At 45.2% G+C, this 15,875-nt stretch overlaps 1 protein-coding gene and 1 pseudogene across 1 annotated transcript; both read left to right on the top strand.

The window, feature by feature from the left end:
- The first annotated feature begins 2,547 nt into the window (after positions 1-2,547).
- On the top strand, positions 2,548-6,251 carry LOC101600939 (androgen-binding protein homolog). The gene is made up of 3 exons (XM_045154428.1): positions 2,548-2,608; positions 3,036-3,217; positions 6,065-6,251. The coding sequence occupies exons 1-3, from the start codon at positions 2,548-2,550 to the stop codon at positions 6,158-6,160; spliced, it is 339 nt and encodes a 112-aa protein (XP_045010363.1). The 3' UTR covers positions 6,161-6,251.
- Positions 6,165-15,562, top strand: LOC101600643 (annotated as a pseudogene).
- Positions 15,563-15,875: the final 313 nt, after the last annotated feature.

The raw sequence follows: 15,875 nt of genomic DNA, 5'->3' as shown, positions 1-15,875 counted from the left end.
CTGTGTAGTCTCAGGTGGCCTCAAACTCAAGGTGATCCTCCTACTTCTGCCTTCCAAATGCTGAGATTAAAGTTGTGCATGACCCGCCAGGCATGGTGTCATATGCATTTAATCCCAGCACTTGGGAGGCTGTAGGACTGATTTGATTGAGAGAATGAGAATGGGCATGCCAGGGCCTCCTGCTACTGTAAACAAACTTCAGATGCATGTGCCACTTTGTGCATCTGGCCTTATGTGGGTACTTGGGAATTGAACCTAGGCCTTCAGGATTTGCAAGCAAGTGTCTTTAACCTCTGAGCCATCTTTCCATCCCTATAGGGCTTCTTATATGCTAGGAGAATGCCCTCCACTGAGTGACACCTTCAGTTCCCAACTTCAGTCTTGGTTTTCCGTTCTGACCCTTCAAGCCCATACCTTCTGCTGGAAGTGTCTCATGGAGAATATGCTGGGTCTAGGATGGCAGTGTCCTTGGGGAGGGCAGGGCTCTGTGTAAGACCAATCAAGACGTTTGGACAAGTCATAGTCTGGAGAGACGGCTCAGTGGTTAAAGGTAAATCCTGCAGGTCTGGGTTTGATTTCCCAGTATCCTCGTAAATCCAGATGCACAAAGGGTGCATGTATCTGTAGTTCATACACAGTGGCAAGGGAACCCGGTGACCCCACTCTCTCTAATAAATAAATTAAAAAATTTCAAAACAATATCTGGACCAGGCATGGTGGCAGATGCCTTTAGTCTCAGCACTTGGGAGGCAAAGGTAGGGGAATCACTGTGAGTTAGAGAAACCTAGGACTGCATAGTGAATTCCAGGTCAACTTGGGCTAGAGCAAGACCCTCGTTGAAAAACCAGAAAAAAAAAAAGGATATCTGGACAGATCATGAAGAGTCATGAGCCTCAAACTCTGATTCCCTTTACTAGGGCTCTTTTTTAAAATTTTTGTTTATTTTTATTTATTTATTTGAAAGTGACAGAGAAAGAGGCGGATAGAGAGAGAATGGGCTCACCAGGGCTTCCAGTCACTGCAAACGAACTCCAGACACGTGTGCCCCCTTGTGCATCTGGCTAACGTGGGACCTGGGGAACTGAGCCTCGAACCAGGGTCCTTAGGCTTCACAGGCAAGCGCTTAACCGCTAAGCCATCTCTCCAGCACACTAGGGCTCTTTTTATGAGTGTTTTCTTATCTGTGTTTTCAGCAGGAACACGTCCTCTGCTCTATGAAGTCTTTACCTGTTTGGTCATTGGGAACAAGTCTATTTTTGTTTTTCCTCACCATATGTTCTGGTGTTGGGCTTTTTGTAGACTTCACAGAGGTCAAGGGCTTTTCAGCCTCCTCTCAGATGATGTGACATCAGCACGTTTCTCGTGCTGGCTATTGCTGATCACGTGACCTAATGTCCTGCTAATGTCCTGCTTGCCCCTTCTCTACTGTTTCCAATCTCCATTCTCACTGCTATGGAAACATGTAGTGCACACTCAAGCAAACTCACCTCCCAGGGGGAGAATCTATATTTATATGCTTCTGGAATTCTTCTGTAAAGAGCATTTGTCTTTCTTTTTAAATTTATTTGCAAAGAAACAGAGAGAGAGAAAGAGAGAGAGAGAGAGGGAGAAAGCGAGAGGGAGAGGGAGAGGGAGAGGGAGAGAGATTGCATGTCAGGGCCTCTTCCCACTGTAAACAACCAACCTAGGGTCTCCAATGCATGAGGTGACCAGCTCTCCACTGCTCACTGATGCGACCCCATGGACGATGCTGTTCCAGCCTCGTAGGTGGCACATCTCTCGATGGAGAAAGGGGAGAAAGCTATAAGGGAAGAGCCTGGAGCCACAGGGAACGCAGTAGGGCAAGGAATGGGCTCCCTTAGGAGCAACAGGGAATCTGGTGGCATGACCCAGATGGTGGGTAAAGTGTGAGCAGTACCAGCCAGTGAAGACACACATGGTGCCATCCTGGGACTTCTCTGGCAGTGAGTCACCAGGATCCCAGAATGAAGCCGACATATCCTTAGGAAGCGAATTTACAGACCCCACAGCTACCATACTGATGGGACCCCAGTCTGTCCCCACCACTTCTCCTGAGACTGTTTTCACTCAGGCAGACAGTTTTCTGGATGATCTCTTGGTCACCTACAGTGACTGAGACTGTCCTCAATGACTCTGCTTCCATCTCTGTGGTCAGAGAGCACTGCATTTGCAGGCAGGAGAGGGGGCAGCAGTGTGACCAGGAAGCAGAGGTGACAGTTGGGACTAGGACAACAGAGCATTTGGCTCAGAATGCAGCCACTCAGAAAGGTCAGCCTTTGGCAAAGTCACAACCACTTTTCTCCAACATATGACAGCAACAGGACGAACGTCTCAGGAGATTTGCTCCTCACAGTGGGAGGGGCTCCCCCTGCTTCCCCTCCATGGGCCTGGGGATCATGGGTACCAGCTCCTTGCCCAGCAGGCATTTGGAGTTGCTGGGGGGGGTGAAGGCTGGGGCCCGGATGCTGTCAGTTTATAATGTAGCAAACACCAAAGCTGAGCAGAGCCATTCTGGCAATCTGCACCATGAAGAGGACACTGCTTGTGCTGGCCTTGCTGGTGACCACAGAGCTGGGCATCCAGACAGGTGAGAGTGGGAGTGAGCATCGTCTTACTGGCCGTGCTCACTCATGTCACTCCCATGGAAACCTCTAACAGCTAAGGTCACAGCCCAAACCCCACAGAACACCCCTGAAGCTCTCCTCTGTCGCTCAGGCTTGTAGTCAGGAGGGCTTGGTGATGGAGGGTCCTTAGTTGTGTGCACAGCAGGGGGGAGTCAGGTAGATAGTTGGGGGAAGGTCAGCAGCATGTGCGGGCTGCTGTGCGCCGAGTGGTTAGGGCAGAGGAGTCCTCAGTCCTGGCCTCTCACAGCCTGTCTGCCTTCTGCAGGGAGTGAGCGTCTCATGGAGAATGTGCTGGGTCTGGAGCGGCAATGTCCTGGGGGAGGGAAGGGCTCCCCTTCAACCTCAACACCTGGGTCTCCTTTAATGAGTGTTTTCCTGTCTGTGTCTCAGCAGAAGCGTGTCTTGTGTTCTATGAAGTCTTTATCAATTTGGCTGTAGGAAAGAGGGAATTACTGAACGCCTCCCTTAATAAGCCCAATGCCACTGCAGAAGAAAAGGCAGCCTTTGGAAAAATCCAAGATTGCTACAATGAGGCCGGAATTCAAGCTAAATTCTTGGATGCAAATGCCATGGTAACATCCTCTCTAAACCTGCACTGCCCCACGCGCAGCACGTGTAGAATGCTGTGCAGCGCAGTCTATGTAACCAGGGCCGCAGGTCAGCTCAGACGGCAGTGCTCCACCCTGCGCGTCACAGGCACCGACATGCCGTGCCCACAGAAGGCCTGTGCTACTGCCACCCAGGTTCCACTACACCAGTTCATTCCCAGAAAATCACATCAGGTCCACCCAGGGTGTCAACTCCGTGATTCTCCCCTTAGGTTAGGGGAGTTAGTGGAGCAAGAGGAGAATTTTTTAAAAATTTTTTTCGAGGTAGGGTCTCACTCAGGTTCAGGTTGTCCTGGCATTCACTATGTAGTCTCAGAGATCCTCCTACCTCTGCCTCCCAAGTACTAGGATTAAAGATGTTCACAAGCTGGGCGTGGTGGTGCATGCCTTTAATCCCAGCACTCAGGAGGCAGAGGTAGGAGGATCACCGTGAGTTGGAGGCCACCCTGAGACTACATAGTGAGTTCTAGGTCAGCCTGAGCTAGAGTGAGACCTTACCTTGAAAAACAAAACAAAAAACAAACAAACAAACAAAAAAAAAGATGTTTGTCACCATGCCAAGCAAGAGCAGAATTTTAACCTTTGGCTACCAAGAAAGAGTCCTTAACATGGCTCCCATGCAGACAGCTCCCCTTAGAGACTGAAGACTCCTGCCTACTGGCTGGCTCACTTCCTCTTGTCTTCCCCAGGTTCATCTGGGTTGTCCAAGGCCTCTGGAGGTTTATGCAGCTGCTCACCACGGCTGCTCAGTGTGTCTCCCCCTCAACTGTTTTGTTTATAGTTCTTTTTTTAAAATTTTTATTAGCATTTTCCATGATTATAAAAAATATCCCATGGTAATTCCCTCCCTCCCCCCCCCCACTTTCCCCTTTGAAATTCCATTCTCCATCATATTACCTCCCCATCTCAATCATTGTACTTACATATATACAATATCAACCTATTAAGTACCCTCCTCCCTTCCTTTCTCTTCCCTTATGTCTCCTTGTTAACTTACTGGCCTCTACTACTAAGTATTTTCATTCTCATGCAGAAGTCCAATTTGTTTATAGTTCTTATTACAGGGATGTAAACTTAAAAAAAAGTATATATTTTTTGGTCTTTTGAGGTAGGGTCTCACTCTAGCTCAGGCTGACCTGGAATTCGCTATGTAGTTTCAGGGTGGCCTAGAAGCGATGCTCCCACCTCTGCTTCCCGAGTGCTGGGATTAAAGGTGTGCACCACCATGCCAGGGAAAAACTATTTTTTATTTATTTTATTTTTTTTTTTTGGCTTTTCAAGGTTGGGTTTCACTCTAGTCCAGGCTGACCTGGAACTCACTATGTAGTCTCAGGGTGGCCTCGAACTCACGGCGATCCTCCCACCTCTGCCTCCCGAGTGCTGGGATTAAAGGCGTACGCCACCACGCCTGGCGAAAAATATTTTATTTTAATTTGTCTACTAGACGGTGGGGGGCAGTTGGGGAGAAGGGGCTCCCCAGGGTCTCTAGCCATTGCAAACTAACGGAAAATGCATGTACAACCATGTGCATCTGGTTTACAAGGGTTCTGGGCAATTGAATCTGGATCCTTAGACTACACAGGCAAGCTCCTTAACTGCTAAGTCATTTCTCCAGCCCTACAGTGATCCATATTGAAAATATTTTTATTGCCGGGCGTGATGGGGCACGTCTTTAGTCCCAGCACTCGGGAGGCAGAGGTAGGAGGATTGCCATGAGTTCGAGGCCACCCTGAGACTCCATAGTGAATTCCAGGTCAGCCTGGGCTAGAGTGAGACCCTACCTCAAAAAAGCAAAAAAAAAAAAATATATATATATATATATGTTATAAATATAAAATATAAATATATATAAATATAAATATATATAAAATATATTTTTTTATTAAAGCCAGGCATGGTGGCGCATGCCTTTAATCCCAGCACTTGGGAGGCAGAGGTAGGATAATCACCATTGAGTTCGAAGCCACCCCAAAACTATATAGTGAATTCCAGGTCAGCCTAAGCTAGAGTGAGACCCTGCCTTGAAAAACCAATATCTATATCTATATCTATATCTATATCTATATCTATATCTATATCTATATCTATATCTACATCTATATCTATATATGTGATCTTTGTTTTTTTGGAGAGAAGGAGAGAGACAGAAAGATTGAAAATGAGTTCACCAGGTCCTCCTGCCACTGCAGGTGAACTCCACACACACTCACTATTTTTTGCACCTGGCTTTAAAAGGCACTGGGGAATCAAACCAGGTAGTCAGGCTTAGTAAGCACATGCCTTTAACCACTGAGCAATTTTTTCCAGCCCAAGTGGGGTATGTTTTGAATCATGTGTGCCTCAATCTTTTTTGTTAAAGTGCTTTTAGTTGGAAGTGTCTGATTCTGCAAAATGAAGACATTTAAAAAAATCAGAAATTCTGCTAACGTGCACACATGAGATTGACTGAAACATACTGATGGCATGTTCACACACCTAACACACCTGAGAGCTGGTCTCATAATAACCCCGCTCAGCCATCTTGTCCCTCTACCAGCCCCAGTCCCTACCACACCTCCCAGAGCCTCCCACCTCCTTCCTGCCTGCCTGGGGTGGTCTTTCAGACACCCCTGACAGCTGTGTAAGGGCGGCAGCTCCCTTTCCAGGGGTGAGGCTCTGGGCCAGTGTTGGGTTGCTGGAGAGGGTGCTCCGTCACGAAGGGAATTTCCTTTCCCTTCACCTGTGGGTGAGGAGTAGTGTCATTCTGGGACCTCTCAGACCTGGCAAAGGTGTCGACCCTGCATCTCCCCTCTCTGTGTCTTTGTCTCCCAGTTAGCCATCACCCTCAGTAAGGACTGCAAGGCATTCTACAGCAAAGAAGTGAGAGAGAAGGTGGTGGCATTGTTTTCCTTAACCAGCCATCTCTGAGAAGATGAACCACTGCCAGAGAATCCAGACTGGAGTGAGCGCCTGCTTACTGTCTCCTGACGCTGGGACCCAGACCCCTCTCCCATTGATTCCTTCCATGAGCCCCAACCTAATAAAGTGCCTGCAGCTCTGTTCTGTGCCTGATGTCTGTGTGCTGTGCTAGAGGAGGGGACACATGTGGTGACTCCGGGGACTCAGGATTGGGCACTGCAGTCAGGCAGAACCAAGACGAATCTCAGTCCTGCCACTGACCAGCTGGAGAGATGATCATGGGAATGTGATGTTAGCCTTTGGAGACTGGAAGAGGCAGACCGTGCGAGGACCCACATGTACCAGCCACAGGCTTCACCTGCCTGGAAGGGCAGAAATGAGGTCACCATATGTTGGGTTCTAGTTCTTACCACAGTTTTTTTTTTTCATTTTGCTTTTTTAAAAAATTTTTATTAACATTTTCCATAATTATAAAATATATCCCATGGTAATTCCCTCCCTCCCCACCCCCACACTTTCCCATTTGAAATTCCATTCTCCATCATATTACCTTCCCATTACAATCATTGTAATTACATATATACAATATCAACCTATTAAGTATCCTCCTCCCTTCCTTTCTCTACGCTTTATGTCTCCTTTTTACCTTACTGGCCTCTGCTACTAAGTATTTTCATTCTCACGCAGAAGCCCAGTCATCTGTAGCTAGGATCCACATATGAGAGAGAACATGAGGCACTTGGCTTTCTGGGCCTGGGTTACCTCACTTAGTATAATCCTTTCCAGGTCCATCCATTTTTCTGCAAATTTCATAACTTCGTTTTTCTTTACCGCTGAGTAGAACTCCATTGTATAAATGTGCCATATCTTCATTATCCACTCATCTGTTGAGGGACATCTAGGCTGGTTCCATTTCCCAGCTATTATAAATTGAGCAGCAATAAACATGGTTCAGCATGTACTTCTAAGGAAATGAGATGAGTCCTTTGGATATATGCCTAGGAATGCTATAGCTGGGTCATATGGTAGATCAATCTTTAGCTGTTTTAGGAACCTCCACACTGTTTTCCACAATGGCTGGACCAGATTTCATTCCCACCAGCAGTGTAGAAGGGTTCCTTTTTTTCCACATCCCCGCCAACATTTATGATCATTTGTTTTCATGATGGTGGCCAATCTGACAGGAGTGAGATGGAATCTCAATGTAGTTTTAATCTGCATTTCCCTGATGACTAGTGACGTAGAACATTTTTTTCATTTTGCTTTTTAATATTTTATTATAATATTATAATATTTAATATTTATTTTTTGAGCCAGGTATGGCACTTGGGAACCAGAGGTAGGAGGATCGCTGTGAGTTCGAGATCACCCTGAGGCTACATAGTGAATTCCAAGGCTGCCTGAGCTAGAGTAGGACCCTACCTTGAAAAGCCAAAAAAGAAAAATAAAGAGCAAGAAAAAATATTTTATTTATTTATGAGAGAGAGAGGGGGAGAGAAAGAGAATAGGCACACGAGGGCCTCTAGCCACTGTAAATGAACTCCAGATGCATGTGCCACCATGGGCATCTGGCTTACATGGGATCTGGAGAATTGAATCTGGGTCCTTAGACTTCACTGCTAAGCACCTTAACCACTAAGCCAGCTCTCCAGCCCTCATTTTTCTTGAACTTAAATTTAAATAGAAACTGGGTATGGTGGCTCATGCTTTTAATCCCAGTATTTAGGAGACCACAGCATGAGTTCCAGGTCAGCTTGGGCTAGAGTGAGACCCAACATCAAAAAACAAAACAAACAACAAATGTATCTAAAGCTGGTCATGGTGGAACATTAAAGAGTTTTAATTAGGCTGGAGGGATGGCTTAGCAGATAAGGCGCTTGCCTGCAAACCCAAGGACGCAGGTTCAATTTCCCAGAACCCATGTAAGCCAGATGCACAAGGCGGCAGATACATCTGGAGTTCGTTTGCAGTGACTGGAGGTCCTGGTGTGCCATTCTCTGTGTTTCAAATAAAGATAAATAAAATAAATAATTTAATGTGCCTTAATCCTAGCACTTGGGAGACTGAGGTAAGTGGATCACTGTGAGTTTGAGGACAGCCTTGGCTAGTGTGAGGCCCTACCTCTGGTCCCCTAAATGACAATCCAGCTGAGTGACTCTGATGACTTGGCAATCTCCCCAAATCCTCCAGGTCTCTTAGAAGCACACACAATTGTCCACTGGTTAGGTTGTGTGCCCCCCTAGGAGGCAGAGATTTCTGCAGGGACACCTTTGTCACTGCTGCTCTGAAGTTCAGTCCTTGTGATGTGGACCCTCACACAGCATAGCCTTGGAAGATGAGATCAAGGGAGTGAATGGCAGCCTCATTGTGAGCAAAGCATAATGTCATTGTGACGTTATTTAACATTCTCAGGCTCTGCAGTGTAACTCAGAGAAGTCAGAGCTTTTAGGTGGTCGTTACTTGGCACTCTTCTCCACAAGGCGACACAGAGAGATAGATGCTAGGTGATAAACAGAAGATCGATGGTAGATGGTAGAGAGATAGATGATGGATAGATAAATAGATGATTGATAGATAGATACATGGAAGGAGAGTAGGAGAGAGAGAACAAGTTATCAAGAGATACATGAAATTCCCAACACTGGTCACCAGAGAGATGCAAGGCAAACCACAGTGAGATATACCCTCACACCTGCTTAATGATTAATTTAAAAGGCCAAGGGCTGGAGGAATGACTAAGCAGTTTAGGCGTTTGCCTGCAAAGTCAAAGGAACCAAATTTGATTCCCCAGGATCCACGTTAGCCAGACGTACAAGTTGGTACATGCATCTGGAGTTTGTTTGCAGTAGCTGGAGGCCCTGGCACACCCGTTCTCTCTCTCCCTCTGTCAAAAAATAAATAAAAGCCAAAAGATGAGTTAGATCATGAATTAGACAAATACACCCGCTCTTGTCACTTTTTTTTTTTGTTTGTTTGTTTTGAGGTAGGGTCTCACTCTAGCCCAGGCTGACCTGGAATTCATTATGTAGTCTCAGGGTGGCCTCAAACTCATGGCAATCCTCCTACCTCTGCCTCCTGAGTGCTGGGATTAACGGCATGCGCCACCATGCCTCGCTAACAACATACTTTTCATGTAAATAGATTGTGTAATCCCAGACCAAGTATAACATATCCATCATCTCCTCCTATACTTGGGAAGCGAACACCAAAAATCAACTCTTTAGCTTCCAAGTGCCTAAGTTATTAACTATAGTCATTGTTTTATACAACAGAATGCACACCCATTCCTCCCGCCTGACATGTCTCTTTTCCAACGCCAACAGCCCATTCCTACCGATTGCCATTTTACTCTGTAAAATTTATGCTCATCATAGCTTCATGAGTTTTTCATTAAGATAATTTTGCAGGCTGGAGGGATAGCTTAGTTGTTAAGGCGCTTACCTGCAAAGTGGAAGGACCCAGGTTTGATTCCCCAGGAGCCAAGTAAGCCAGATGCACAATGTGGTGCATGTGTCTGGAGTTCGTTTGAAGTGGATGAAGGCCCTGACATGCCCATTCTCTCTTTACAAGAAAACAAAGAAAAAGAAAAAAAGACTAAAGTTGCTACTTGAGTCTCCAGCAGGGCTTCCTGCTGGGAGATGTCACTGGGGACAGATCTTGTAGCCCAGCCCTACTAGATGTGTGGAGAGAAGCAGTTTGAGCTCTGGCTGCTTGTGTTTGCTGGCTGTGGGGTGGTGTTTCTCTTCTGGGCATCCATGAAAGCGAGGCAGAGTCTTCTTCCACGGACGGGGTTGCCCCTGGCCTCTGTAAGCCTGAAAGGAACGCTTGTCTCCCATAAGTTGCTTCTGGTGCTTGTTCAGTAATGAGAAATAAATGCAGCAGAGTCCTTGTAGCCTGATATTTGCTAGTATTTGGTGTTTTCAATATTCAGATTTTAGCCATTCTAATGGCACATGCCAGTCTCTTGCTTTATTTGTTTTTGAGGTAGAGTTTTGCTCTAGTCCAGGCTGACCTGGAGTTCACTATGTAGTCTCAGGGTGGCCTTGAACTCACAGTGATCCTCTTAGCCCTGTCTCCCAAGTGCTAGGATTAAAGTCATGGGCCACCACACCCGGCAACTGTTACATTCTTTCTAAAAAAAATATTTTATTCATTTATTTCAAAGGGGAAAGACAGAGAAAGAGAGAGAAAGAATGGATGCACCTAGACTTTCAGCCAAACTCCAGATACATGTGCCACTTTGTGCATCTGGCTCTTCCATGGGTACTGGAAAATCAAACCTGGTTGTTAGGCTTTGAAGGCAAGCACCTTAAATGCTGAGCCATCTCTCCAGCATTCTGTCATTTTCGCAAGCAAGCTACGATCCTCTCTAGATTAGTCAACATGCTGTGTAGGATTGATGTCTAGGACTAGCTTCTTGCATGGGGACCAGAATGTGGCCTCAATGACTGTTAAGTTACTATGTTTTACACTGAACCCCATTGATTCTCTTTTTTTAGTTAAATTTTTATTTTTTACTTATTTGAGAGACAGAGGGGTGGGGATGGGTGTGCCAGGGACTTCAGCCTCTGCAACGAACTCCAAAAGCATGTTCCACCTTGTGGATCTGGCTTATGTGGGTCCTTGGGAATCAAACCTGGGTTCTTTTGCTTTGTTGGTGAGCGCCTTAACTGCTAAGCCATCTCTCCAGCCCCCATCAATTCTTTATCAACAATCAGCTGATTACACAAGGCAGGCCTAAATCAGGATCCCAGTTCGGATTCTTTTCTATTATTTCTCCAACACACATTGTCCTGATTACTGTAATCTTATAGTAAGTATTTAAGGTGGGTAATAGCAGCCCTCTAATTTGAACAGGAGTGGTGAGAGTGGACAGTCTTAGTTTCTTCGTGATTTAAGAAAAATATCTACACATATGGTGGCACACGTGTCTGGAATTTGCTCACAGTGGCATGACGAACTGGTGTACCAATTCTCTCTCTCAAATAAATAAACAAATAAAAATACTGTAGGGCCAAAGATATTTCTCAGTGGCTAAGGCACTTGCCTGCAAAGTCCAATGACCTAGGTTCAGTTCTCCAGTACCCACATAAAGCCAAGGTGGTACATGCATCTTAAGTTCATTTGTGGTGGCTAGAAGCCCTGGTGCTCCCATTCTTTCTCTCTGCCTTTCTCTGCATCTCAAATAAATCAAATATCTACAAAAAATGAGATGGAGGGGGCTGCAGAGATGGCTTAATGTTAAGGCATTTGCCTGCAAAACCAAAGGACCCAGGTTTGTTTCTCCAGGAGCCATATTCAGTAATGAGAAATAAATGCACAAGGGGACGCATGCATCTGGAGTTCATTTGCAGTGGCTGGAGGCCTTGGCGCACCTATTCTCTCTCTCTCCCTCTGTCAAATAAATAAATAAAAATAAATATTAAAAAAATGAGATGGGGTCTAGAGATATGGCTTAGCTACTAAGATGCTTGCCTGTGACACCTAAGGACCCATGTTTGACTCTCCATATCCCATGTAAGCTAGACAGGTAAGGTGACACAAGCATACAAGGTCGCATATGTGCACAAGGTGACGCATGCATCTGGAGTTTGATAGCATTGATTGGAGGCCCCGGCATGCTAATTCTGTTTATCACTGTATCTCTTGTTCAGAAATGAAAGAAAGACAATGAGATGGGGCTGGAGAGACTAATTAGTTAAGGTGCTTGCCTGTAAAGCCTAATAACCCAAGTTTGATTTCCTAGTACCCACTTAGAGCCAGATGCACAAAGTGGTGCAAGTGAGTTTGTTTGCAGAGGTTTGTAGATGTGAGTACACCCACTGTCTCTCTCTGTCGGGCATGGTGGTGCATGCCTTTTATCCCAATATTTGGGAGGCAGAGGTAGGAGGATCACTGTGAATTCAAGGCCAGTCTGAGACTATGTAGTGAATTCCAGGTCAACCTGGGCTACAGTGAGGCAGTACATCAATAAAAAAATAGGACTGGAGAGATGCCTTAGCAGTTAAGGTGCTGGCCAGCAGAGCCAAAGGACCAGGTTCGATTCCCCTATACCCACATAATGCTAGATGCACCAAGTGGCACTGCATCTGGAGTTCATTTGCAGTGGTTAGACGTCCTGGTGCACCCATTCTCTATGTGCTCTTTTTGGTCTCTCAAAAAGAAAAAAGTAAAATATTAAAAAAAGAGAAAAAACAAAACAAAAATGAGGTCGAAGGGTAAGAACTGACCTGGTCATCCTCAGACTCCATGTATGCTGTGGAATACATGTATGTGTGTGCATGCATGTGCATACACACAAACTATAAAAATCCAGTAACTGCATGCTTTTAATTCTGGCACTCAGAAGACAGAAGTAGGAGGATCGCCATCGATTTGAAGGCCAGCCTGATTTCAGAGAGTGCCAGGTTAGTCAGGGCTAAAGTGAAACCCTACATTGTAAAAAGAATTTTAGGGCTGGAGAGATGTGTAGTGGTTAAGGCGCTTGCCTGGGAAGACCAAGGACCTAGGTTTGACTCTCCAAATCCTATGTAAGGCAGACCCACAAAGGTGAGGCAAGAGAAAAGATGCACATGCCCAGTAGGTGGCTCAAGCATCTGGAGCTTGATTTCAGTGGCTGAGGTTCTGGCATGCCAATTCTCGCTCTCTAAAAAAATTTTTTTTTAAAAAGTATTTGAATGGGCAAGATATTTTTAGATTCTTAACTGAAAAGGAGGAACAGAGGCTGGAGAAATGGCTCAGTAGTTAAGGCACTAGTCTGAAAAGCCTGATGACCCAGGTTTGGTTCCTCAGTACCCATGTAAAGCCAAATGCACAGTGGCGTGTTGTGATGGGTTGATTCAGGTGTTCTGAATTCTAGGCCCCCAGCTAATGGCAATTAAGGAATTAAAGTCTCCTGGAGGCAGTGTATTGTTGTGGGCCACTTTACAACTCTTATAACCAGCTTCACTTTGCCAGGGTTTGGCACACTGTCCTGCTGCTGTTGTCCATCTCAAATTGCCCAGGAGGTGATATCCATCTTCCGCTCATGCCATAGTTTTCTCCTACCATCACGGAACTTCCCCTAGGTTCCATAAACCAAAATAAACTTTTTCCCACAAACTTCTCTTGGTCAGGTGTTTTCTGCCAGCAATGTGAACCTGACTGCAACCAACACGTGTGCATCTGGAGTTCCTTTGCAGTAGGGAGAGACCCTGGTGTGCCTATTTTCTCTTTCTCTGCTTGAACATAAATAAGTACAGAGTGAGTTTCAGGTCAGCTGGGGCTAGAGCAAAAACCCCAAAAGAATTATTAAAAAGAGAAATAGCAGTACAAAAACCTCTTTTTGTTTTGGCTTTTTGAGGTAGGGTCTCACTCTGGTCCAGGCCGAACTGGAAATCAGTATGTATGTAGTCTCAGGGTGGCCTTGAACTCAAACAATCCTCCTACCTCTGCCTCTCAAGTGCTGGGATTAAAAGCATGCACCAATATGCCTGGCTACAAATAATTCTTAACAGTACTCATGGGGAGATTCGCAATAGCATCACAGTAATACCAGCATACATTTAATGAGATTGGAAAATTAAAAAGACTAACTGGATGATGCAGGAGAGGTGGCTTAGCAGTTAAGGCACTTGCCTAAGAAGCCTAAGGTACCATGTTTGACTGTCTAGATCCCACATAAGCAAGATGCACATGGTGAGGCAAGCACAAGGTCACACATGCTCCTGAGGTGACACAAGCATGTGGAATTCGATTTCAACAGCCAAGGCCCTGGCACACCAATTCTCTCTTTGTCTCTCTCTAAAATAAAAATAATAATAATAATAATAAAGAGCCGGGTCCTCTGTGGCTCGGATGTCCGGTTGCTGCGGTTGGATGTTCTGATCGATCCCAAAGCGTCCATCTTGGGTTGACGGCCATGCTTCCTCTCCTCCTCCACTGGTTTTTCATCTAACGGTTCTCAGGGAAGAAGAGTGCCGGTGCACTGTTCTAGCACAGCACTGCGCTCTGAACGCACCCTGGCAGCTAACATCACCTTGCTGGTGAACAATCCAGCCAGTGTCCTTTATATTCGTTCTTGCCAAGTCCTGATGCTTTCTGACTGATACACGATGCTGTAAGCCCAAGTCCAGTGTGCTGTACTCATAAAGCCTCACTGGCCTTCTGCTTGGTCCTTACGACGTTGCTGCGTCCCCTGCTGATCAAGAAGATCGCGCGCGGCCTGGGGAAGCCTCATGGCTTCAAAAGCATTTATGCTGCACTTTACTTTCTGATTTTAACCATACTGCAGGCAGTTGGTGGAGGCCTGTTAAATTATGCCTTCCCATACATTATCTTAGTGTTATCTTTGGTTACGTGGGCTGTATACATGTCTGCTTCTGAAAAGAGAGCTGCTGTGATGCTCTGGTCAGAAAGAAAAGACTTATTGTTCTCTTCTGCCATTGGTTACTTCATGCCTGTGGAATCATCTCCATTTCCAGGATGGATAAACCTGGGCAAGATCTACCCCTCTTGGCTTTGGTACCTAGAACCGCTTGTTCACTGCAAAGTTCACCGAACCATCATGGATACTCTCAGAAGGAGCAAATGGACACTGAATATAAAATGCCAAATAGTCCAATAATAAAAAAACTAAAGTGTTGAAATGTGTTAGTACCATTCTGTCATACATGGGAATAAGATTGTCAGTATATTTTAAATTTGGGTTTTTTTAATGTTTTGACCCAATAGTCCTTATGGTTAGACTTGGAAAATACAAAGCATTGCCGGGCATGGTGGCACACGCCTTTAATCCCAGCACTCGGGAGGCAGAGGTAGAAGGATTGCCGAGAGTTCGAGGCCACCCTGAGACTACATAGTGAATTCCAGGTCAGCCTGAGCCAGAGTGAGACCCTACCTCGAAAAACCAAAAAAAAAAGAAAATACAGAGCATCATGGTACTGTATTACACATGATAGTATTAACTATTACATTTGAAGCCTCCTAGGACATTTCAGTTCTTTGGAACACAATCATGTTTCTGTGTACTTACCAATACCATCTCCCATCTCTTTAAGAAGAACCAACAGTCAAAACCCAAAATTCTTAAGAGTGACACAATTGTTCATGCCTGTTTCATTTCTACCTGTTTTTCACTTATAAGGAATTACACAGTCAAATGTACTTGTGACAGAAAATATGAAAATAAATGTTTTATCTATCTATTTTCACCAAAACAGTATTTTAATATAATTATAAAAATAGGGCATAATATATATAAGAAGCTTTCCATTTCTAGATAGTTTGGTTAAAGACATGTTCAAATTATTGTTCCTGTAAAGAAAACAATAAAAAAGTTTAATTGTACAAAAAAAATTAAAAAAGAAAGACTTAACTGGGACAGCTGGGTGTGGTGATGGATGCCTTTACTCCTAGCACTCGAGAGATTGAAGTTGGAGGATTGTTGTGAGCTTGCAGCCAATCTGAGACTACACAGTGAATTCCAGGAGGGATAGAGTGGGACCCTGCCTCAAAATAAAAAAACAAAAACAAACAAACAAAAACCCCAAACAAAAGATTAATTGGGGCTGGAGACATGGCTCAGAGGTTAACATGCTTGTTTGTGATGCCTCTAGCCAGAGGTTGATTCCTGAGTACCCACGTAATGCCAGATGCACCAGGGAGCACATGCATCTGGAGTTCATTTGCAGCAAATGGAGGTCCTGGTGCACCCATTGTCTGTCTCTCTCCCTCTGTGTATTTT

This window comes from Jaculus jaculus, chromosome 7, assembly GCF_020740685.1.
Source record: "Jaculus jaculus isolate mJacJac1 chromosome 7, mJacJac1.mat.Y.cur, whole genome shotgun sequence".
Lineage (NCBI taxonomy): Eukaryota > Metazoa > Chordata > Mammalia > Rodentia > Dipodidae > Jaculus > Jaculus jaculus.
This window is presented reverse-complemented; position numbering and strand designations above follow the sequence as displayed.

What these genes read in the sequence shown, in the direction of transcription:
- LOC101600939 (XM_045154428.1), top strand. Translation starts at nt 2,548, where the DNA reads ATGAAGAGGACACTGCTTGTGCTGGCCTTGCTGGTGACCACAGAGCTG. An exon ending in AGAGCTGGGCATCCAGACAG is followed by an intron (nt 2,609 to 3,035) that starts GTGAGAGTGGGA and finishes TCTGTGTCTCAG; the next exon opens with CAGAAGCGTGTCTTGTGTTC. An exon ending in TCTTGGATGCAAATGCCATG is followed by an intron (nt 3,218 to 6,064) that starts GTAACATCCTCT and finishes TTTGTCTCCCAG; the next exon opens with TTAGCCATCACCCTCAGTAA.